Here is a 23,954-nt window from a genome sequence, read left to right on the forward strand (position 1 = left end):
TCTAGGATTAGTGTTGTGCTTGGAGTGCCAGATATGGGGACCCTGGGAGGGTTTAAACTAAATTGGTAAGGGGAAAGAAACCAGGGTGTTAGGGTCGAGGAAGAGGAAAAGTGAAATAAGTCAAAGATACTGTGCAGGAAAGATAGCAAGAAGGACAGGCAGGTGAATAGACAGGATAATTTGCTGTGCGATAGAAATATAGCAAAATTGGTAACAGATACTGATCTAAATGTACTGTACTTAAATGCACGCAGCATTAGAAATATAGTGGATGACCTTTTTGTACAGCTACAGGTTAAAAGATATGACATTGTGGCTGTCACTGAGTCATGGCTAAATGATGGATGTGATTGGAAGCTGAATGTCCAAGGATACACAGTGTATTGGAAAGATAAGAAGGTAGGTAAAGGGGGTGGCATGGCCCTGATGGTAAGCAACGATATCAAATCACTAGAAAGAAGGGACATAGGATCAGCAGAGGTAGGATCCTAATGGGTTGAGTTAAGAAATGGCAAGGGTAAAAACACACTAATAGCAGTTATATACAGGCCTCCAAACAGCAACCAGGATGTGGACTACAAGTTACAGTTGGAAATAGAAAAAGCGTGTCTGAAAGAAAATGCCAAGATAATTATGGGGGATTTTAATATGGAAGTGGATTGGGAATCAGGAAGGTACTGGATCTCAGGAGAGGGAGTTTGTAGAATGTCTACGGGATGGCTTTTTGGAGCAGCTTGTCCATAAGCCCACCAGGGGTTCGGCTGTTTTGGATTGGGTGCTGTGAAATGAACCTGAGGCGATTAGGGAGCTAGAGGTAATGGAACCCCTTGGAAGTAGTGATCATAATATGATTGAGTTCAGTTTCAAATTTGAAAAGGAGAAGCTGGTATCAGGTGTATTGATATTTCAGTGGAACAATGGAAATTACAGTGGTATGAGACAGGAACTGGCCCAAGTTAATTGGAAAAGTAAGTTAGATGGAGGGATAGTAGAGCAGAATTGGATGAAATTCCTACAAGAAATAAGGAAAGTGCAGGAAAAATATATTCCAAGAAAAAAGAAAATCATGAATGGGAAAATAGCCCAAATGTGGCTAATGAGAGAGGTTAAGGCTAAAATAAAAGCAAAAGAGACGGTGTACAAGGAAGCAAAAATTATTACGGAAAATGAGGTCTGGACGACTTTTAAAAACTTACAGAAGGAAACTAGGAAGGTCATTAGGAAAGAAAAGATGAATTATGAAAGGATGTTGGCAATTAACATAAAAAAGGATACTGAAAGTTTTTAAAATATATGAAGAGTAGAAGAGTGACATGGGTAGACATAGGACTGATTGAAAACGATGCTGGAGAAACTACAATGGGTAACAAAGAGATGGCAGAGGAACTAAATGAGTATTTTACATCAGTCTTCACTGTGGAAGACATTAGCAACATACCAGATAGCCAGAGGTCTCAGGGAATAGACTTAGGTAAAGTCAAGATAGATAGATAGATAGATAGATACTTTATTACTAGAGATTACTAGAGATAAAGTGCTTGGGAAGCTAAATGGACTAAGGATAGATAAGTCTCCCAGACCAGATGAGGTGCACCCATGGGTTCTGAAGGAGGTGGCTTTGGAGATTGTGGAGGCGTTGGAAATGATCTTCCAGGAATCAATAGACTCTGGCATGGTTCCGGAGGACTGGAAGGTTGCAAATGTAGTTCTGCAGTTTAAGAAAGGAGGGAGGCAGCAAAAAAAAAATTACAGACCTATTAGTCTGACATCGGTAGTTGGAAAGTTATTGGAGTCGATCCTCAAGGATGAGGTTATGAAATACCTCGAGGTACATGACAAGATAGGCCCAAGCCAGCACGGTTTTATGAAGGGAAGATCCTGCCTCACCAATCTATTGGAATTTTTTGAGGTAATCTCAAATAAGATTGACAAGGGAGAGGCTGTGGATGTTGTGTATTTGGATTTTCAAAAGGCCTTCGATAAGGTGCTGCATAAGAGGCTGCTTAATAAGATGAGAGCCCATGGAATTACAGGAAAGACATTGGAATGAGTGGAGCATTGGCTGGTAGGTGGAAAGCAAAGGGCGGGAATAAAGGGATCCTATACTGGTTAGTTGCCGGTTTCTAATGGTGTTCCACAGGGTCGGTGTTGGGACTGCTTCTTTTTACACTGTATATATGACTTAGATTATGGATTAAATAGTTTTGTGACTAAGTTTGCAGATGACACCAAGATAGGTGAAGGAGAAGGAAGTGTTGAAGAAATGGAAAGGATACAGTGAAACTTAGTCAATTTAGGACAGTGGGCAAAGAAATGGCAGATGAAATACAATGTTGCGAAATGTACGTTTGTACACTTTGGAAGAAGAAATAATTGGGCAGATTATTATTTAGATGGGGAGCAAATTCAAAAATCGGAAGTGCAAAGGGACTTGGGGGTCCTCGTGCAGGATACCCGAATGGTTAACCACCAGGTTGGATCGGCAGTAAGGAAAGCGAATGCTATGTTGGCATTCATTTTAAGAGGAATGGTGTATAAGAGTAAGGAGGTGTTGATGAGGCTCTACGGGGCACTGGTGAGACCTCATTTGGAATACTGTGTGCAGTTTTGGGCCCCCTATCTTAGAAGGGATGTTGGAGAGAGTTCAGAGAAGATTTACGAGGATGATTCCTGGAATGCAGGGGCTAACATATGAGGAGCGTTTTTCGGCTCTTGGTCTATGTTCATTAGAGTATAGAAGAATGAGAGGGGATCTCATAGAAACATTTTGAATGTTGAAAGGGTTGGACAGAGTAGATGTGGAAAGGCTGTTTCCCTTGGTGGGTGAGTCCAGGACAAGAGGCCACAGTCTTAGAATTAGAGGGTACCCACTTAAAACAGAGATGAGGAGAAATTTTTTTAGTCAGAGGGTTGTGGATTCATGGAATTCGTTGTCACATACAGCTGTGGAGGCTTGATCATTGAGGGTGTTTAAGGCGGAGATTTCTAGGTATCTAGTTAGTCAGGGTATCAAGGGATATGGGGAAAAAGCCAGAAATTGGAACTAGATGGGAGAATAGTTTAGCTCATGGTGGAGTGGCGGAGCAGACTTGATGGGCCGAATGGCCTACTTCTGCTCCTTTGTCTTGTGATCTTGTGAAGATAGATTGAGTGAGCTGGGGTATTTCTCATCCTGCCGGGGTGCTGACAGAGGGGACATTTAAGAAACTGTTTCATGGATGATAGGAAGATTTCGAGTGATGGAGGAGGGAAGGTTTAGATTGATCTTAGAGTCGGCATGGTAGTGCAGTGGTTAGCAAAATGCTTTACGGTAACAGTGACCTGGGTGCAATTCCCAGCGCTGTCTATACCATCTCCCCATAACCGAGTGGGTTTTCTCCATTGGCACTGGTTTCCTTCTGCAGTCTAAAAAGATGCCAAGACAATTGACCATTATAAGCTGTCCTGTGATTAAATCGGGGAGTGCTGGGTGATGCAACTTGAAGGGCCAGAAGGATCTATTCTGCGCTGTATCTCAATAAATAAATAAACAAATAAATGACATGGGCAAAATGCTGTGTTGTAATGTTCCATGTTCTTTAGGGTTGGGAAAGATGTATCCCATGATGCACTTGATAGTCCATTGTTCTCTGCAGCTTCTTAGCTTCCTGTGCATATGAATTGCTGTCCCCGGACAGTCAGGAAACTTACATCTTTTAAAGTGTTCAGTGACACATCAGATTTAACATCACCAACATGTCATGAAATTTGTTGCTATGTGGCAGCAGTACATTGCACTACATAATAATAAAAACTATAAAGTACAGTAAGTATACATTTTATAAAGTTAAATACATAATGCAAAAAGAGAAAAAATTAAAAAAAAGTGAGGTAGCATTCATGGGTTCGATGTCTATTTAGAAATCTGATGGCAAGGGAAGAAGTTGTTCCTGAATTGTTGAGTGTGCATCTTTAGGCTCCTGGATGTCCTCCCTGATGGTAGCAATGAGAAGAGGGCATGTCCTGGGTGATGGGGATCCTTGATAATGGATGTCGCCTTTTTAAGGCATTGCTCCTTGAAGATGCCCTAAATGCTGGGGAGGCTGTTGTCCATGATGGAGCTGTCAAAGCTCACAACTTTCTGCAGCTTATTTCGATGCTGTGCCATGACTCCCTATACCAGATAGTGATGCAGCCGGATAGAATGCTCTCCATTGTACATTTGCAGAAATTTGCAACAGTTTTGGGTGACATACCAAGTCTCCTGAAATTCCTAATGAAACATAACCACTTTATATATAGCCTTCTTTGTAGCTTATCGATATGCTGGGCCCAGGATAGATCCTCAGAGGTGATGACAAATAGGAACCTCCAAAGACAATGGCACACCTCCTCTGTGATTACATCGATGTGCTGGGCTCATGACAGGTCATCCGATGTGTTAATGGCCAGGAGTTTAAAACTGCTGGCTCCCTCAACCACAGTTCCCCCAATGTAGATTGTCACATGTTTACCCCCTTTTCATTTCCTGAAGTCAACAGTCAGCTCTGTGGTTTTACTGAAGTTAACAGAAAGGTTTTGGTTGTAGCACCACTGAAACAGGTGTCATCTGTGCCCTACGTTGGGCACTCTGACAAATCTCTATAAATGTAATGTGGAGATTATTCTGACTGGTTGCATTACTGCCTGGTATGGAGGCTCCGAAGCATAGGATCGCAAGAGGCAATTCTAAAGTTTTATACGCCGATAAAGGAGTTCATCAGGAGTTTGAGGAGACTCAAAGACTTAATAGCAAATTTCTATGCATGTATCACGGAGAGCATTCTGACTGGTTGCATCCAAGTCTGGTATGGGGACTACAATACAAAGGATGCATAGGTTTGTAGACTCAACCAGCTCCATCGTGGACACAACCCTTCCCAATGAGCACATCTTTACAAGGTGGTGCCTCAAGAAGGCAGTATCCATCACCGAGCACTGTCCCCATCTGGGACCCACCCACTTCTCATTACTACTAATTGGGTGGACGTACAGGAGCCTGAAGAGCCACACTTAATAATTCAGAAACAACTTCTTCCCCTGCGATATCAGATTTCTGATTCGTCCATGGACCCATGAACATTATTGTTACGAGGAAGGAGCTTCACGGGTTTGGTAAATGAGACAGAAGACTCTGACTATGAATAAGCACATTAGCTATTTATTTAGACAAACAGTAAAGCATTTGGTCTAACATCCAAGCCATTCTAAGTTACAAAAACTACGACAGTAAACTAAACATTAAGCAACACTTCAAACTCAACAGATATCTCATTAGGGCTCCCCAAGTTACACAACTCCAAATCTAAACATTCAACAGGTATTTCAGCAGGTTCTTCAGCACTGGTTGCAACCTCAGTGTAATGACAAGTGCCCACAGACAAAGGACAGCCCCTGAGGCGCCCAGAATCGGACACCAGTGCCATGTCACACCACAGAAAACTTACAGCAGAATACAGGCCCTTCAACCCACAAAGCTGTGCTGAACATCCTTAGCTGAGAAGTTACCTTGGGTTACCCATAACCCTCTATTTTTCTGAGCTCCACATACCTGTCCAGGAGTCTCTTAAAAGGCCCTATTGTATCCGTCTCTACCACCGACGCTGGCAGCCCATTCCACGCACTCACCACTCTCTGCATAAAAAAATCTTACCCCTGATATCTCCTCTGTACCTACTTCCCAGCACCTTAAAACTGTGCCCTCTTGTGCTAGCCATTTCAGCCCTGGGAAAAAGCCTCTGACTATCCACACAATCAACACCTCTCATCATCTTATACACAGGCAAGCAATGGGAAAGAGTTGCACCATCCTTCGAGTGGACCAACTGATGACCGGCACAGCAGAAGTGGCTTCCAACCGACAAGTAAACTAACCCTTCACATTAAACTACCCCGTCATTTCTTTTTTCCCTACTCTATTTATTTACATTTGTAACTTACAGTAATGTTAAATTGGGAATCACAAATTTAGAGGCAGGAAAGTTGTTTCCACCAGTAGGTGAGAGTAGAACTAGGGGACATAGCTTTAAGATTTGTGGGAGTAGATTTAGGATGGAGATGAGGAGGCACTGCTTTTCTCAAAGAGTAGTGAATCTGTGAAATTCTTTGTCCAATAAAGCAGTGGAAGGCTACCTCAGTAAACATATTTAAGACAAGTTTGGATAGATTTTTGCATAGTAGGGGAATTAAGGGTTACGAGGAAAAGGGAAATAGGTGAAGATGAATCCATGGCCAAATCAGCCATGATCTTATTGAATGGCAGAGCAGGCTCAATGAACCAGATGGCCTACTCCTACTCCTAATTCTTATGTTCTTCGACAGATGTACTGTGGAGTGCATTCTAACCAGCTGTATCACCGACTGGTATGGGCTACGGGCTGTGGTGGTGGGGGGGGGGGGGCACTGCACAAATCATGGGCACTAACCTCCATAGTATCCAAGCCATTTTTAAGGAGCGATACCTCAAAAAGGAGGCATCATTAAGAACCCCTATCACCCAGGACACACCCTCTTCTCATTGCTACCATCAGGGTGGAGGTAAAGCAGCCCGAAGGCACTCACCCAACTATTCAGGAACAGCTTTTTCCCCTCGTCCATCAGATTTCTGAATGGACATTGAACTCATGAACACGAACTACTTTTTTGCATTACTTATTTACAGTAATTCAGGTGTTTCTCTCTAGTATTATGTATTGCATTGTATTGCTACGGCAAAGTTAACAAGTTTCACAACATTTGCTACTGATATTAAACCTGATTCTGTTGTCATTTACCTTCAGTTTACTATTTATTTATTGAGATACAGAGCAGAATAGGTTTTACCAGCCCTTTGTGCCACAGCTGCTCAGCAATCTCCCGATTTAACCCTGGCCTAATCTCGGAACAATTTATAATGACCAAATAAACTAAAAACCGGTATGTCTCTGGACTGTGGGAGGAAATCAGAACACCTGGAGAAAACCCACGTGATCTCAGGGATGGGTACAGCCTCCTTACAAGCAGGAATAAGTGGGAAGTGAACGCATTTCGTTGGTACTGTAAAATGTTGTGCCAACCACTACGTTACCTGCCACCTCAGTTATCTGGATTATGTACAATTTAAGGGTATATCAGTTTATGGTTTGTCATGTTTCTCACTGGAATTTAGAAGATTGAGGGGGGATCTTATTGAAACATATAAAATTCTAAAGGGATTGGACAGGCTAGATGCAGGAAGATTGTTTCCAATGTTGGGGAAGTCCAGAACGAGGGGTCACAGTTTAAGGATAAAGGGGGAGCCTTTTAGGACCGAGATGAGGAAAAACTTCTTCACACAGAGAGTGGTGAATCTGTGGAATTCTCTGCCACAGGAAACAGTTGAGGTCGGTTCATTGGCTATATTTAAGAGGAGGCTAGATATAGCCCCTGTGACTAAAGGGATCAGGAGGTATGGAGAGAAAGCAGGTACGGGGTTCTGAGTTGGATGATCAGCTATGATCATACTGAATGGCGGTGCAGGCTCGAAGGGCCGAATGGCACCTATTTTCTATGTTTCTATGTATTGTGCTGCTATTGTAGAAAACTAAATTTCATGATATTTAGATCCTAATTTTTCGTTTGGTGGTATTCATGGATGGTTGAATGACAATTAAACGAACTAATGACAATAAACTCAAAGTCGCATTTGAAACTTCAACCTTTCTGCCGGCTCTTCTCCCACTACAGCTGCGCAGTGCGGACAGCGGCCGTTGACTCTGCCAATGCGGTTGCGCTATGGGGGGAAAATGCAACGGACTCGCTTGCGCAATGCCGACGTCACTTGGTACACAGCCGGCACCCCAGCTAGTCCTCCTCGTTACAAGGCGGCTGCGCGGTGTAGGCGGGGAACGCTGCCGCCTCCTGCCCCGTCCGTACAGTAGGACTGCGATTTAGTAGCGGATTCCCGGCAGGAAAGAAGTGAGAAACGACGAGGTGGGGCTGGGACGTGAGTGTGTTTACCTGTCGTAAGTCGGGGAGGCGGGGGGCCCCGTCAGGGATGTCTGAATCGCCGACTACGGCCCCGGCCCCGGCTCGGCCGCTCTATCACGAACGCCAGCGGCTCGAGCTGTGCGCTGCGCATGCGCTTAACAACCTGCTGCAACGGCGCGCCTTCGGCAAGGATGAACTGGACCGTCTGTGCTACAGGTAACCTGGCAACCGGCCGCGAAAGAGATGGCGGTTGGTGGGGTAGGGTCGTGTGGGGAGTGGCCAATGAGAAAACGGGAAGTAGGAGGAAAGTAGATAGAAAGACCAATAGAAAGAGGGGACAGGGAGAGGGGCCAATGGAAGGAGCGAACAGTGACAAAAGGGAGGAGGGAAGAGGAAGGGGAGGGGAAAGGGGAAAAGGATGGCCAATAGGAGGGGGAATAGGGTTAGAGAGGGCCAATGGGAGGTGGAAGAGAAGGCTAATACTGGGGGGGGGGGGGGAGAAAGGGAGAGCCAATGGGAGTGTGAAAGGGTAAGAGGGAGCGATCGGGAGGGTGGATGAGGGGTTAAGGGAGGGCAGTTTGGGCTAATGGGAGTAAAAACTTCCAAAAGTATATGACCATCTCGCTGAATAAATTCCTCCACATCTCAGTTTTAAAGGGATGGCCCATTATTGTGAGGTTGTGCCCTTGGATCTGAGACATTCCTCCTGATGGAAACATCCTCTCCATGTCCGCTGATCCAGACATGTCAATATAATAATAAATGATACTTTATTGATCCCAAGTGGAAAATTATTCGTTACAGCTGCAACTAGCAATAATAATAAATTATGTCTAATAATAAAGTACAGAATAATAATATACACAAAATATATATATTAGGTAGGATTGAGTGATATCTCCCTCCTCACCCTCCATTGAGTACAGGGCCAGGCCCGGAGGCATCAAACGCTCCTTGTATGTTAAGCCTTTCATTCTGGGATCATTCTTGAGAAGCTCTTCCATAGCTAAGACGCCCAAAATTGCTCACAATATTCCAATGTGGTCTGACCAATGCCTTACAAAATCTCAGTACCTGTAGTACCTCTTGCTTCTAAATTCTGGTCCTTGAACTGGATCCCTGTGGAACTCCACTAATTACAGACCTCCAGCTTGAACGAGTCCCTTCAACCACAACCCTCTGTCGTCTATGTGCGAGCAACTTCTGAATCCAAACAACCAATTTGATGTAGATCCTGTGCATCTTAATCTTATGGATTAGCCTCCCATGAGGGACTTGGTCAAATGCTGTACAAAGATCCATGTAGACGACATCCGTTGCCGTACCTTCATAAATCTGTCTCATCCCCTTGTCAAAAAGCTCAATCAAATTGGTAGGGCATGGCCTGCCCCACAGAAAGCCAGGCTGGCAGTCCCAAATTAGACCAAGGGTTTTCAAATGCTTATATATCCTATTCTGAATAATTTTCCCTGGCAATTTTCCTGCAACTCTTGAATTTATTGTCATATGCACAAGTACATGTATGCACAGATGCATCTCAGGGTCATCATGGAAACCAGCTTCCCCTCTGTCCACTCTGTTTATATTTCTTGGTAAAATGGCCCACATCCCTAAAGCCCTCATCCGCCCGGACATTCTCTCTTCTCCCCTCTTTCCATCAGGCAGATGATAGAAATGCACATATCACCAAGTTCAAGGACAGCTTTTATCCCGCTGTTATTGAACTATTAAATTGTTCCCTACTTTGATAAAATGGACTCTTGACTTCACAATCTATCTCAACATAAACCTTCCACCTGATTAATTACTTGCAGTGTGCTTTCTCTGTTACACTTTATTCTGCATTCCGTTATTGTTTTACCATGTTCTATGCCAATTCCCTGAGTAATGATCTGATCTGTATGAACAGTATCCAAGATGAGCTTTAGTCTATATCTCAGTAGCTGATTCCAGTATTCTACAGATGAAGAGCATTCTTACTGGTTGCGTCATTGCCTGGTATGGAGGGGTCACTGCACAGGATCGGAAGAAGCTTCAGAGGGTTGTAAACTCAGCCAGCTCCAACATGGGCACTAGCCTCCCCAGTATCCAAGACACCCTCAAAGAGGCGATTCCTCAAAAAGGCGGCATTCATCATTAACAACTCCCTTTACCCAGGACATGCCCTCTTCTCACTGTCACCATCATGATGGAAGTACAGGAGTCTGAAGACACACACTCAACATTTCAGTAACAGCTTCTTCCCCTCCGCCATCAGATTTCTGAATGGACAATGAACCCATGAACACAACCTCAGTATTATTTTCCTTCTCTTTTTTGCAGTACTTATTTTTTATATATACTTACTGTAATTTATAGTTTTTTTTATTATTGAGCATTACAATGTAGATCCATGTAAAGAAAAAAATTTCATGGCATACACCAAATTCTGAAAATTCAAAGTTCAAAGTAAAACTTCTTATCAAAATCATCATAGGCAGCTCTGAGATTCTGATTCAATACTAATAATAAATTCTTCTTCGGCTGTCCATCGATTTTGATGTTGTCTGTGCTTAGAGTTTAGTCTTTGCAGGCACGTTTATGGGCCACAAGACCAGCATTGGATCAGCACTTCCAGAAACTCTACTTCAACACCCCTTGCACAGTAATAAGACAGACAGTGTTGTGCCCCCACAATACAGTCTCTCTGGGCTTCCAAATCTGATGCTAAGTGGTACATAGGAGTGTAACATACTCAGCGGATAAGGAAGCTGCCCCGCAGTGACAACTAACTAGTCTAGTGATGCCATCTGTTAACCAGCACTCTGGTTCCTCCGCATGCCACCAAGGTGGCTGTACTGTGGACCCTTTTGGATTCATCTGCCACAGACACCATCAGACGCCCTGCTGCCGGCATCCTTGTTAGGTGCAGCCCTTGCCTGAAGAGGCATAACCTACAAAGTAGCAAAGGCATGCTTACCTCCTTGGTGCCTCACCGTGACGTAGGAGTGACACTGGCCGAACATCAGCGAAGTACAGCGGAGATTCATTCTCTGGCAGGTCTAACCTAGCCGTGAATGTGATGTTCCATCGGTATACCACTAGACTTGACCTAGATCGTGGCTAGCTAAGTCAAGGAGGTAAGAATGCCTTTACTAATAATAAATATAGCATTGCAGAAGCAACATTCACAAGAAAAGCATAAATTAAACATAAATTTTTACAAGAAAAAACAGAACAGTGGAGGTTGTTCACTATGGTCATACTGTTGCTAAATTGTAGGGGTTAGAGTGTTGCTGGTTGGTTCAAGAAGCTGATGGTTGAAGGGAAGTAGCTGTTCCTGAACCTGGTGTGGATCTTCAGGCTTCTGTACCTCATTCCTGAATGTAGCTGTGAGAAGATGGCATGGCCCCAGCGGTGGTGATCTTTGATGGTGGATGTGTCGGTATTTGTCATCTTGAGGCAATGCCTCCTGCGGATACTACCGATGACGGAAATTGATATGCCCATGATGCATTTGGCTGAGTCCTCCAATCTCTGTAACTTATTGTGATCTGGTGCATTTGAATTCCCCTACCAGACTGTGATGCAACCAGTCAGGATACTTTCAACAGATTATTGTTAACCTCCTAAGAAAGTGGAAACACTGGCATGCCTTCCTTGAGATTGTATTCGTGTGCTGGGTTTTACCTCCAAAGAATTTGAAGAGATTTGTCACAATCTGGTCTCTCCACCCTTACAGGCTGTCCCCGGACGCTATGCTCAACCCCCACCGCAGCATGCTGGGCACCGGCAACTATGACGTCAATGTGCTGATGGCAGCTCTCCTGTCCGAAGGGCTGGCGGCTGTCTGGTGGGACAAACGCAGGTACACCTCCTCCCCTTGACGCCTACCTTCTTTGCCACACGTGTCAGTCCCCAAAAGAGCTGGGAGGGCGGATGCAGAGATGGGGTGGGGGAGGATGTGGGGTGTGGGTCACGTACAATGATGAGGTGATGCGCTTGCAGATCAGAGGGAGTACTTGCAAAGATGAGGGGCGCATGTGGAGATGAAGCCATGCAGACAGAGCTGATGGTGCATGTGGCATGTAAGCTGAGAGTGTGCATAGAACAACAGTACAGGTCAGGATGTTTTGCCAAACTAGTTAAGCTGGTAAGTAAATGCCTAACTACAAACCCCATTTCCAGAAAAGTTGGGATATTTTCCAAAATGCAATAAAAACAAAAATCTGTGATATGTTAATTCACGTGAACCTTTATTTAACTGACAAAAGTACAAAGAAAAGATTTTCAATAGTTTTACTGACCAACTTAATTGTATTTTGTAAATATACACAAATTTAGAATTTGATGGCTGAAACACAGTCAACAAAAGTTGGGACAGAGGCATGTTTACCATTGTGTTACATCACCTTTCCTTTTAATAACACTTTTTAATCGTTTTGGAACTGAGGATACTAATTGTAGTAGATTTGCAATTGGAAATTTTGTCCATTCTTGCTTGATATAAGACTTCAGCTGCTCAACAGTCCGTGGTCTCTGTTGTCTGATTCTCCTCTTCAATCTACATTTTCAGTAGGAGATAGATCTGGACTGGCAGCAGAGCCAGTCTACAAAGCCTCGCTGTTGTAGCCCGTGCAGAACGTGGTCTGGCATTGTCCTGCTGAAATAAGCATGGACGTCCCGGGAAGAGACATCGCCTTGATGGCAACATATGTCTCTCTAGGATCCTAATATATGCCTCAGAGTCAATAGTACCTTCACATACATGCAACTCACCCATGCCGTGGGCATTGATGCACTCCCATACCATTACAGATGCTGGCTTTTGCACCTTTCGCTGATAACAGTCAGGATGGTCGTTTTCATCTTTGACACGGAGAACTTGACGCCCGTTTTTTCCAAAAACTAGCTGAAATGTGGATTCATCTGACCACAGCACACGGTTCCACAGTCTTTCGGTCCATCTGAGATGAGCTCAGGCCCAGAGAGCTCGCCGGCGTTTCTGCATAGAGTTGATGTATGGCTTCCTCCTTGTGTAATACAGTTTCAAGTTGCATTTCTGGATGCAGCGACGGACTGTGTTAAGTGACAATGGTTTTCCAAAGTACTCCCGAGCCCAGGTGGCTATAATTGTCACAGTAGCATGACGGTTTCTTAGGCAGTGCCGCCTGAGGGCTGGAAGATCAAGCGCATTCAACAGTGGTTTCCAACCTTGCCCTTTACGCACTGAGATGTCTCTGAATTCTCTGAATCCTTTTACAATATTATGTACTGTAGACGTTGAAAGGCCTAAATTCTCTGCAATCTTGCGTTGAGAAATGTTCCTTTTGAACTGACTAACAATTCTCTCATGAATTTTGGCACAAAGGGGTGAGACACGACCCATCCTTGCTTGCAAAGACTGAGCCTTTGATGGACGCTACTTTTATACCCAGTCATGATACCTCACCTGCTACCAATTAGCCTGCTTAATGTGGAGTCTTCCAAACCGGTGTTACTTGAATATTCTGTGCACTTTTCAATCTTATTTTAACTCTGTCCCAACTTTTGTTGAGTGTGTTGCAGCCATCAAATTCTAAATTTGTGTATATTTACGAAATACAATTAAGTTGGTCAGTAAGACAATTGAAAATCTTTTCTTTGTACTTTTGTCAGTTAAATAAAGGTTCATGTGAATTAACATATCACAGATTTTTGTTTTTATTGCATTTTGGAAAATATCCCAACTTTTCTGGAAATGGGGTTTGTAGACGAATCCCTTCTTCCTACATGATGTCCATTGCTTTCCATTCCCTGGTCATCCACATGTCCATCTAACAGCCTCTTGAATCGTAACTGCTTCCACCAGTGCCCTTGGCATCGCATTCCCAGCACTCACCACTCTGTGTGTTTTTAATAAAATACTTTCCCAAAACATCTCCTTTGAACTTTTCTCCCTTCACCTTAAATGCAAGATACTGACTGTCTACTCTTATCCCACAATCCTACAAACTTTCATCTTTAGCTTATGTTGTTCCAGTCGAAACAAATCAGAACCGTCTTCTTGTGAGGGTTGTGCCCGTTTTCCCTTGAAATAGGGTTCCCTGTCCGGCCTCTCCTAGGACACACAGATCCTGTTTCCCCCCTAACATCGAGGTTTCCTATAAGTATCCCAACCCTCCTAAACATTGTGGTCCCCTGTCCATCCTTTCCCGACAGATGTGCTCTATCCCTACTAAAACTTCAAGGTTCTCTGTCCACCCCTTCCCAGAATAGACATATCCTGTTTTCCCCCCTAAAATATTGAGGTTACACATCCATCTCGTTCTGGGACACATGAGGGTATTCTCCATACCTGTGGAATTTCAGCACCCTTTCTCCTCATAATAGATGAGGGTCTCTGTCCATCTCATCCTGGGATACCCGGGACCATATCTCCTAGGAAATGGGTGAGAGTTCCCTGTCTGTTCCTTCCTGGGGCACAGGAATCCTTTTCCCTCTGGAAAACCAGGAGGGGCCTTCTGCAACCCCTGAGGTCATGCATACTCAGTTCCCCCAAATCATCAGAGGTTTGCTATCCACCCACTTCCCAGGACAAACATACTCCATGCCCCCTCCCCCCAACAAATGTGTGATGTTTCACTCTGAAGCATCAGGGTTCCTTGTCTATTCCTACCCAGAGCAGAAGTTTCCTGTCTACCTCTTCCTGGGACACACATGTTCTCCTCCCCCTAAAATATCAAGGTTCCCTGTCCATCCTTTCCCAGGACACATGACTCTGTCTTTTCTGGGGAAGCAGGTGAGGTTCCCTGTCCATCAGTTCCAAGGACAGAAGGTGCTTCATTTGCTTTGGCATGAGTCCTTCTCCAACCAATGTTCTCTGTTGCCCCAAAACGGGCAAGGTTTCCTGCCCAGCCCTATGGGACATACAGACCTTGCTCACCTAAAACTGACAGGGTTCCCTTTTAACCTTACAAGACACATGGACCCTGTTCCCAGCACCCCCCCCCCCCACAAAACAACAGCCAAGCGTTCCTGACCAACCCTATGGAACCATTGGAACCTGTTTCCCCTGTGAAGTTCCCTGTAAAAAGTTAAGGAACCCAAGGACCGTCTTTGCAACCATCCCCAGGACACACTAATCCTATTTCCCCCACCAACTGTTCCTCCCAGGGGAGTGACTCTATCCAAACTTACAGACGCATGGACAGTCATTCTTCGGCAAACCCCATGCCCATGGGACAGGGCGCAGGAAATGGCCGCAGGTCCTTTTCCAACCCTGTGGGACACTTTGACCCCTCTTCTTGCGAGATGGGCAAGTCTCCCTGTCCATTCTCCCCACCCCCCCCCCCCCGCCCTTCCTACCGTGATGACTCTTCCCACATCTCAGTGATGTGTTGGTCCTGATAAATCACAACTGAAGTGGTCCTGGCACACACCGCTGTACTACCCTACCAGAACATAGGCACTTGCCCCCTCCCCTTTGCCTCCCTGTCCATAGTAGGAGGTCCACCAGGATTCTGCCTAGATTAGAGGGCATTAGTCATAGTCTTAAAAAAGTACAGCTCAGAAACAGTTCCTTTAGCCTATCTAGTCCATGCCAAACCATTTAAACTGCCTACTCCCATCGACCTGCACCGGGACCACAGCCCTCCATATCCTTACCAGCTATGTACCTATCCAAACTTCTCTTAAATGTTGAAATTGAGCTTCGTGCCACACTCTGACAACCCTCTGAGTGAATAAGTTTCCCCTCAGGTTCTCCTTAAACTTTTTACCTTTCACCCTTAATCCATAACCTCTTGTTGTCGTCACACCCAACCTCAGTGGTAAAAACCTGCTTAAATTTCCCCTATCTATGCCCCTCATAATTTTATACACCTGTATCAAATCTCCTTTCAGTCTTCTGTGTTCTAAGGAATAAAGTCCTAACCTATCCAATCTTTCCTTATAAGGAGAGGTTAAACAAATTTGTGTTGTTTTCTTTGGAGCAGAGGAAACTGAGGGGAGACCTGACAAGAGTTTTAATAAGATTATGAGAGGTGTAGATATTGTAGACAATGGTCCCAACATATCCATTCTCTCCTGAATAGTCCCGGCCTATCCACTCTCTTCTTGTAAATCAAGTCCTCCAGAGAAACACATACAGGAATGAGAGGAACTCAGCAGGTCAGGCAGTAGCTTTGGAAAAGAACAAACAGTTGATTTTTCTAGTGAGACTCTGGAATTGAAGGGTTAAGAGTCCAGACTAAGGAGGTGGGATGGGAAGGAACACAAGATGGCAGGTGATAGGTAAAAGCAGGTGAGTGGATGAAGTGAGAAGCTGAGAGGTGATAGATGGAAAGATAAAGGGCTGACAAAGAAGGAATCTCATAGGAGAGGAGAGTGGCCCATGGAAGAAAAGGATGAGGAGGGGCACCAGGGGAAGGTGATAGGCAAGTGAGAAGAGGAGACAAGGCAAGAAGGGAGCCAGATTGGGAATGGAAGAAAAGAGAAGCAGGAGGGGGGAGGAATTACTAGAAATTAAAGAAATTGATGTTGAAGGCTACCTAGATGGAGTATGAGGTGTTGCTTCTCCAACCTGAGATGGCCTCATCATGGTAGTAGAGGAGGCTATGGACCGACATGTCAAAATTGGAATGGGGATTGGAATTAAGACAGTTAGCCACTAGGAAATCCTGCATGTTGAGGATGGAATGAAGGTACTTGACAGAGCAGTCCCCAATCTACGGTATGTCAGGTCTCACCGATGTAGAGGAGACAGCACAGAGAGTACTGGATCTCCAGTCTCGGGAACATCCTCATGAATCTGAAGGTCAGAATGAGCTGCCATCCCAGGAGGTGCTTAATTGCACTGGTTAAGAGAAGTTTGGATAGGTATATGGATGTAGAGGTGTGGAGGGCTATGGTCCCAGTGCAGGTGTATGGGAGTAGGTAGTTTAAATGGTTCAGCACTGATTAGATGGGCCAAAGGGCCTGTTTCTGTGCTGTACTTTTCTATGACTGTAAAATCTCTTTTGCACCCTTTCCAGCTTAAGCTCATATTTCCTGCAGAACTGTACACAATATGCCTAATGTGGTCCCTACAGTTTTTCAAAATGCTGGTTAGGCCGCATCTGGATTACTGCATTCAGTTCTGGTCACCTCCATCACAGGGAGGAGGTGGAGACTTTGGTGAGGGTACGGAAGGGGTTCGTCAGGATGCTGTCTGGATTAGAGAGCATGTGCCTCCTGCTTTCCACTTCTCTCTTCTCCATAAGGAGAGGTCCGACACACAGGTTGTTTCCTCTGGAACAGCAGAGGCTGAGGGGAGATCTGATAGAGGTTCATAAAATTATGAGAGGCATTGACAGAGTAGATAACCGGTATCTTTGTCTCCGGGGTCGAAATGTTGAATACTAGAGGCCAAGTTTTTTTTACACAGAGGGTGGTAAGTACCTGAAAGGCCCTGTATTGATGGTAGAGGCAGCTACAAAAGCAGCATGCAACAGGGTCTTAGATAAGCATGTGATTGTACAGGGATTGGAAGGAGGCTAAGGGATTAGATTAATTTGACCTCGTGAGTGGTCGGGTGTATACATAATCAGGAGTAGCATAGATTGAACAGTCCATTTTCCAGGGTTGGGGAATCAAGAACTAGAGGACACAGGCTTGGCATGAGAGGGGACAGATTTAATTTAAGAACTGAGAGAGAACTTGCTTTTTTACATAAAGGGTGGTGTCTATTTTAGACAAGCTATCAGAGGTAGTGATTGAGGCTGGTATGGTAATGGCATTTAAGAGAAACTTGGACAAAAACAAGTGTAAAAAAGAGACAGAAGAATATGGGGCAAAGGAGACAAACTTAGAAGGACATATTCTAAGGAATTAATTTGGTTGAAGGGCCAGTTTCCATTCTGTGTGACTCTGTCTCGATATGATGGGCAAAAGGACCTTGTTCTGTGCTGTCCTACAATGTGACCTGCCAACAGCTCCTGTTAGCCATCATGTGCCCTTCTCTGCACTTCCTGCTCCCCTGTACTAATCCTCTCTCTCCTTTCCCCCTCCCCTGCTCTGCTCCCTCCCCCTTCCCCATCTCTCCCCTTATCACCCCTCTACCATTCTCACCCCATCTCTCCATCCTAACCCTCTCACCCCTCTTGACCAAAACCCCCTTCTCCCAAACACCTCTCTCAACCACCTCTCTCCCACCCACCCACTCTCTACACCACCCCATCTCTCTCTCTCCCTCTCTCACTCCTCTTCCCCACCCCTCTCCCCTCCCCCTCTCCTTCCTCCCCACCCCTCTCCTTCTTAACCCACCCCTCTCCCTCCACCCCCACCACTCCCCCCACTCTCCCCACTACTCTCTCCCCCTCTCTTCACCCCCTCTTCACCTCCTCTCCACCTCATCTCCCCTTTCTTCACCCCTCCACTCCTGTCTCCCCCTCCCCTCCCATCTATTCTCGATCTTCCCTCTTTCTTCTGCTCTCATAACTTTCCTCCACCACCCTATGTCCCCTCTCCTCTTTCTTTGTGTCTCCCCTCCCTCTCCCTGCTTCTATCCCTCCTTCCTTTCTCCTCGCTCCCCTCTGTACTTCCTCCCCCCCCCCCCCACCCAGGTCCCTGGGCAGTCTGGATCTCAGCCGGGTCTTGGGCTTCATCCTCAACATCCCGTCCAACGTGTCCCTGGGCCCAGTGACTCTGCCCATCCGCCGACAGCATTGGGTGGCTGTTCGGCCCGTCCACGGCTCCTACTACAACCTCGACTCCAAGCTCAAAGCCCCCGCTGCCATTGGCTCTGAGGCCGAGCTCAGGTGAGTGGGGCAGTGGGGTTTGGGATGGGAAAGTTGGGGGAGAGAGGGTAGATGAGGGTGCATATGGAGGTGGTGGCCCACCCTCCAGCCCCTTTTGTTTAAATGCCTCCCTCGCGCCCTCCCTATCTCCATAACCCCTCTTCCTGCTATTCAAATCCCTCACTTATCCCTTCCCTATCTCTGTAATCCCTGCATTCTCTGTTCCTTCTGTTCAAACCCCCTTCCTTCTGTAACCCATAGAGTCCCCACCCTCTTGCTGAAATCCCTCCCTTGCCCCTTCCTCTCTGTAACCCCTTACATTCCCAGTCTCCCAGTTCAAAACCCTCCTTCGCTCCCTCCCTATCCCTGTAACGCCATCCTCCTGTTCAAATCCTTCTCTCGCTCCTTCCCTAGCTCTGTAAACTCTACACTCCCCATTGTCCTGTTCAAAACTCTCTGTAGCCTCCCATTTATCTCTGCAATCCCTACACTCTCCATTCTCCTGTTCAGCCCTTCCCTAGCCCTCCCTATCATTGTAACTTTTACACTCCCTATCCTCCTGTTCAAACCCCTCCCTCATCCACTCCCTATATCTGTTAACCCCTACACTCCCTAACCTCCTGTTCAAGCTCCTGCCTATCTCTGTAACCCCCACTATTCCCATCCTTCTGTTCAAACCCCTCCTTCACCTTCTGTCTATTTCCGTAGCCCCTACACTCCCCATTCTCTTGCTGAAATCCCTCCCTCACCCCCTGCCATTCCCAGTCTCCCAGTTCAAAACCCTCCTTTGCCCCCATCCTCCTGTTCAAACCCTTGTCTCACCCCTTTCCTATCTCTGTAAACTCTACATTCCCCAAACTCCTGTTCAAACCTCTCATCTATTTTTGTAACCCCTACTCTCTGTCCTGCTATTTAAATCCCTCCCTCATCTGATTCCTATGTCTGTAACCGCCACATTCTCATGCCTCCTGTCAAATTCCTCCCTCGTCCCTCCCTATCCGTGTAATCCCTACACTCCCCATCGTCCTGTTCAAAGCTCTCCCTAGCCCTTCCATTTATCTCTGCAATCTCTACACTCTCCATTCTCCTGTTCAGCCCTTCCCTAGCCCTCCCTATCATTGTAACTTTTACACTCCCTATCCTCCTGTTCAAACCCCTCCCTCATCCACTCCCTATATCTGTTAACCCCTACACTCCCTAACCTCCTGTTCAAGCTCCTGCCTATCTCTGTAACCCCCACTATTCCCATCCTTCTGTTCAAACCCCTCCTTCACCTTCTGTCTATTTCCGTAGCCCCTACACTCCCCATTCTCTTGCTGAAATCCCTCCCTCACCCCCTGCCATTCCCAGTCTCCCAGTTCAAAACCCTCCTTTGCCCCCATCCTCCTGTTCAAACCCTTGTCTCACCCCTTTCCTATCTCTGTAAACTCTACATTCCCCAAACTCCTGTTCAAAACCTCTCATCTATTTTTGTAACCCCTACTCTCTGTCCTGCTATTTAAATCCCTCCCTCATCTGATTCCTATGTCTGTAACCGCCACATTCTCATGCCTCCTGTCAAATTCCTCCCTCGTCCCTCCCTATCCGTGTAATCCCTACACTCCCCATCGTCCTGTTCAAAGCTCTCCCTAGCCCTTCCATTTATCTCTGCAATCTCTACACTCTCCATTCTCCTGTTCAACCGTTCCCTAGCCCTCCCTATCTCTGTAACCTTTACACTCCCTATCCTCCTGTTCAAACCCCTCCCTCATCCCCTCCTTACATCTGTTAATGCCTACACTCCCCATCCTCCTGTTCAAACCCCTCCCTCGTCTCCTCCCTATCTCTGTAGCCCCTACACTCCCCATTTTCCTGTTCAAACCCCTCTCTTGCCCTTCTCCCTGACTCTGTAACCCCTATATTCCCATTGTTCCTGTTCAGAACCCTCCCTGACCCTCTCCCTTCCCCTACCCACCACTACCCCTTTGCTTGTGGTCACGTGCTCTTTGTGTGGTTTAGCCTGAGGTTTCTGTGCATTTCTACAGTGTGAAGCTACCATCTTGAGAACTGACACTGGCTTTTGGCTGTTTTGTGCTGACAGGAAGTTCCTGACAGATCAGCTTGCCCAGGACTCCTGTGAGGTACTGCTGGTGGTGGAGAGGGCAGTGGAGGAAGACGGCAGCTGGCTTTCCCCTGTCTGAAGACCCGGAAGGCCAGATAGGGCATTGGATGGAGAGAGGAGCCGGGGAGCGGAGAGTAGGAGGGGTGAGGGGGAGAGAGGAGGAGGAGAGAGTGTGAAAGAGAGAAAGGGAGAGAGAACGAAGGAATGGGGCGGGGTGGGGAGAGGGTGTGAGGGATGGATAGGGGGAGACAGGCAGGGGATGAGTGGGTGTAGATAGAAGTTTGCTTGCCCAACTCAACATGTGGATGGCAGTTTAGACATCAGATACAGAGAGAAGGGGGGAAAGGGAGGGGAAGTAGAGAGAGAGAGGCTGGAAGTGAGGGGAAGAGAGATGTAGCTGAATGTGTCGACAGAAACTTTATCTCACATCTCTGACTATCAAAAAGTTAAGACACCAGATGGAGAGAGCGGAGGAGAAGGGTGGCAAGAGGAGGGGAGGATAGAGAAGAGGATGGAAAGAGAAAACATTTGGGAAGGGAAAGAGAACAGGAGGGGTGGCATAGGGAAAAGATTTGAGAGAGGTATGGGAGAGATGGTGGGAGTGTTGTGTGTGAAGAGAGAGAGATGGAGAGGGAAAAGGAGGAGGTGGGAAGAGACCATCCTTTGTTCAGTCTGCACTTTAACCTTCCTCCCAGTTGTAGGAAAGCATGTGCCTCACCAGATCTGCTGGGTAGTTCACAGTGTAAGCCAGCATCTGGAAGATCCTGGCTGTCGGCAGGAACCCTGCTAAATTAGGGGGTGCTGAAGGAAACCAATTCCTCCCTCCCTCCTTTGTCCAGCCCCCCCAGAGCACGGAGAGTGTGGGATCCTCTCTCCCCCGCCCCCCCCCCCACATCTCCTTGCCGTACTGGTGATAATGAGATGGTGGGGGGGGGGGAAGACGTGGCTTGAATGCCACTCTGAACTTGGATGGAATGTAAATATGCAACTCCATCATTCGATTTACTTGGAATATGTTGATTGCTCTACACATGCATACACACACATTCAATATATATATATATTATCTCTCCCCTCCCCTCCCCCTCTCTCTCCCCTCCCCCCTCTCCCCTTCCCTCCCCCTCCCCCTCTCTCACTCACTGACTCACGCGTGCGCACACACACACACACGTTTTGCTGTCTGACATAAACTTTCAAGCACACACAATCTCTGTCTCTCCCTTTTGTATACATAAATGCACACAAGGAGACACTCGTTTGCTCACTGAATATGAGTATGCAATCTCCCACCCCAGCCACCCGCTCCCTTGTCCATCCTCATTGCAGCACTGAATAAATCTGGCTAATTCTTTAAATTAAATTTTGTATCTGCTGTAATCTGGTGGCCGATAAACTGACTTTCTTAGGCACCAGGCCATATCACAAACTGTATATACTTTGAATATGCAAATTCTCAGGGGCTGTGCATAGAACTTGTACATATTTCTCCACGCTAAAGTGTCGTGGTTGTGAGATTAATGTTCCAAATATGCAGTTTCTGCCTGCTTGTATTTTTTTGAAAATGCAGATTTTCCTGTCTTCTATCTGATTTGAAATAAAAAGTTTTCTTGTGTGCGAGTCCAGTGGGAATTATTGGAGTTTGTATTTCTAAGTTAGGTTCAAAACGTTAAAATATACCCATGTTGTAAAAGTCAATCTCCAAGAGGACCATAACCCTGATAGGGTTTGGAGGGTTGTGTGCCTCAGTGACCCAGAAAACTATGTTGACTGGAGTCAGAGCCTTGTGCTTTGACTCTTGATAGGGTCACCCATGCCAAACAGGTTGAAGGGCAGATGCCAGATTAAGAGTGGTCCACCGGTCCTCCAAGTTTGGGGCTCCAGCTCAGGGTTAATGTCTCTGACTGATAAAAAAAAAGTTATGGAAACAGCAATGAAGAATCCTTCTATGTGTGACTGCATGGACAGACAGAGATGAAAGACCTTCATTGCTGCCCTAAATGTCAGAGGCTAACAGGCAGTAAAAAAACCCAGTCCAAAGTAGTGGAAAAGTGGTCATAGTGTTGCTTCTGAGGTAGTGATTAGTGTTGTGCTGATTGGTTCAAGAACTGAATGGTTAAAGGGAAGAGGCTGTTCCCGAATCTGTTGGTGTGAGTCTTCAAGTTTCTGTACTTCCTGTCCGATAGGAGCTGTGAGAAGATGGCACAGCCCAGATAGTGGTTGTTCTTTCATGATGCATCTTGCTTACCTGTGTCCAAGTTTCATTGCTATTCAACCATGCATGAATACCCAAAAGTTTGATTGAGGGATGACTGTGCAAGTGCGTGGATGTCAGCGAGTTAGACCGGTGCGAAGTTTAAAAGGAGGCAGCTTTGCAGAGCTGGTGACAGACAGAATAGGAGAGCTTTGGTGATAACTGGCTGAAGCTGGGTATGTTATCTGTGGAGAATAGAATCGGAAATTATGTCTGTGAGGCCAGTGTTCTGAACTGGGTGTCGGATGTGGGAAGTCCGGGAGATGCCCAGCTTCCCAGAAGGCCACATTTGGGCCAGGTGCATTGAGTTGCAGCTCCTTAGGGACTGGTTAGGGAACTGGAGCTGCAGCTCAATGACCTTCGTCTGGTCAGGGTAAGTGAGGAGATAGAGAGGAGCTATTGGTAAGTAGTCACACTGGGGCCTGGGAGACAGATAAGTGGGTAACAGGAGAGAGAAGGACAAGAAGCAGATACTAGAGAGTACCCCATGGCTGTCCCCCTTAATAATAAGTACTCTGTTTGAGTACTGCTGGGGGGGGGTGGGGGGGGGAGGGAATGGCCTTTCTGGGGTAAGCAACAGTGGCTAGGTCTCTGCCACAGAGTTTGGCCCTGTGGCTCAGAAGGTTAGGGAAAAGAAGAAGGCAGCAGTCATAGGGGACTCTATAATTAGGAGTCAGACAGGCGATTCTGTGGACGCAGGAAAGAAACACAGATGGTAGTTTGCATCCCAGTTGCCAGGGTCCGGGATGTTTCTGATCGCATCCATGATATCCTGAAGTGGGCAGGTGAACAGCCAGAGGTCCTGGTACATTTTGGTATCAATGAAATATGTAGGGAAAGAGGGAAGGTACAGAAAACAGACTACAGGGAGTTAGGAAGGAAGTTGAGAAGCAGGACCTCA

General features: G+C 46.2%; 2 protein-coding genes across 4 annotated transcripts in view; one reads left to right on the plus strand and one right to left on the minus strand.

Moving 5' to 3' along the window:
• The window catches only part of LOC140715945 (transmembrane protein 143-like), a 61,405-nt gene extending 53,172 nt beyond the window's left edge, over window positions 1-8,233 (minus strand). For all 3 annotated transcript variants that reach the window (XM_073028538.1, XM_073028537.1, XM_073028536.1), the window contains exon 1: window positions 7,996-8,233. The gene's annotated coding sequence lies outside the window, so the exon portion shown is untranslated. The remainder of the gene's footprint in view (window positions 1-7,995) is intronic.
• Window positions 7,813-22,419, plus strand: josd2 (Josephin domain containing 2). Its single transcript, XM_073028539.1, has 4 exons — window positions 7,813-8,181; window positions 11,687-11,812; window positions 18,528-18,722; window positions 20,782-22,419. Exons 1-4 carry the CDS (start codon window positions 8,033-8,035, stop codon window positions 20,879-20,881), a joined length of 570 nt encoding a protein of 189 aa, XP_072884640.1. The 5' UTR covers window positions 7,813-8,032; the 3' UTR covers window positions 20,882-22,419.
• The last annotated feature ends 1,535 nt before the right edge of the window (window positions 22,420-23,954 follow it).

This window comes from Hemitrygon akajei, chromosome 24 (genome assembly GCF_048418815.1).
Source record: "Hemitrygon akajei chromosome 24, sHemAka1.3, whole genome shotgun sequence".
NCBI lineage: Eukaryota > Metazoa > Chordata > Chondrichthyes > Myliobatiformes > Dasyatidae > Hemitrygon > Hemitrygon akajei.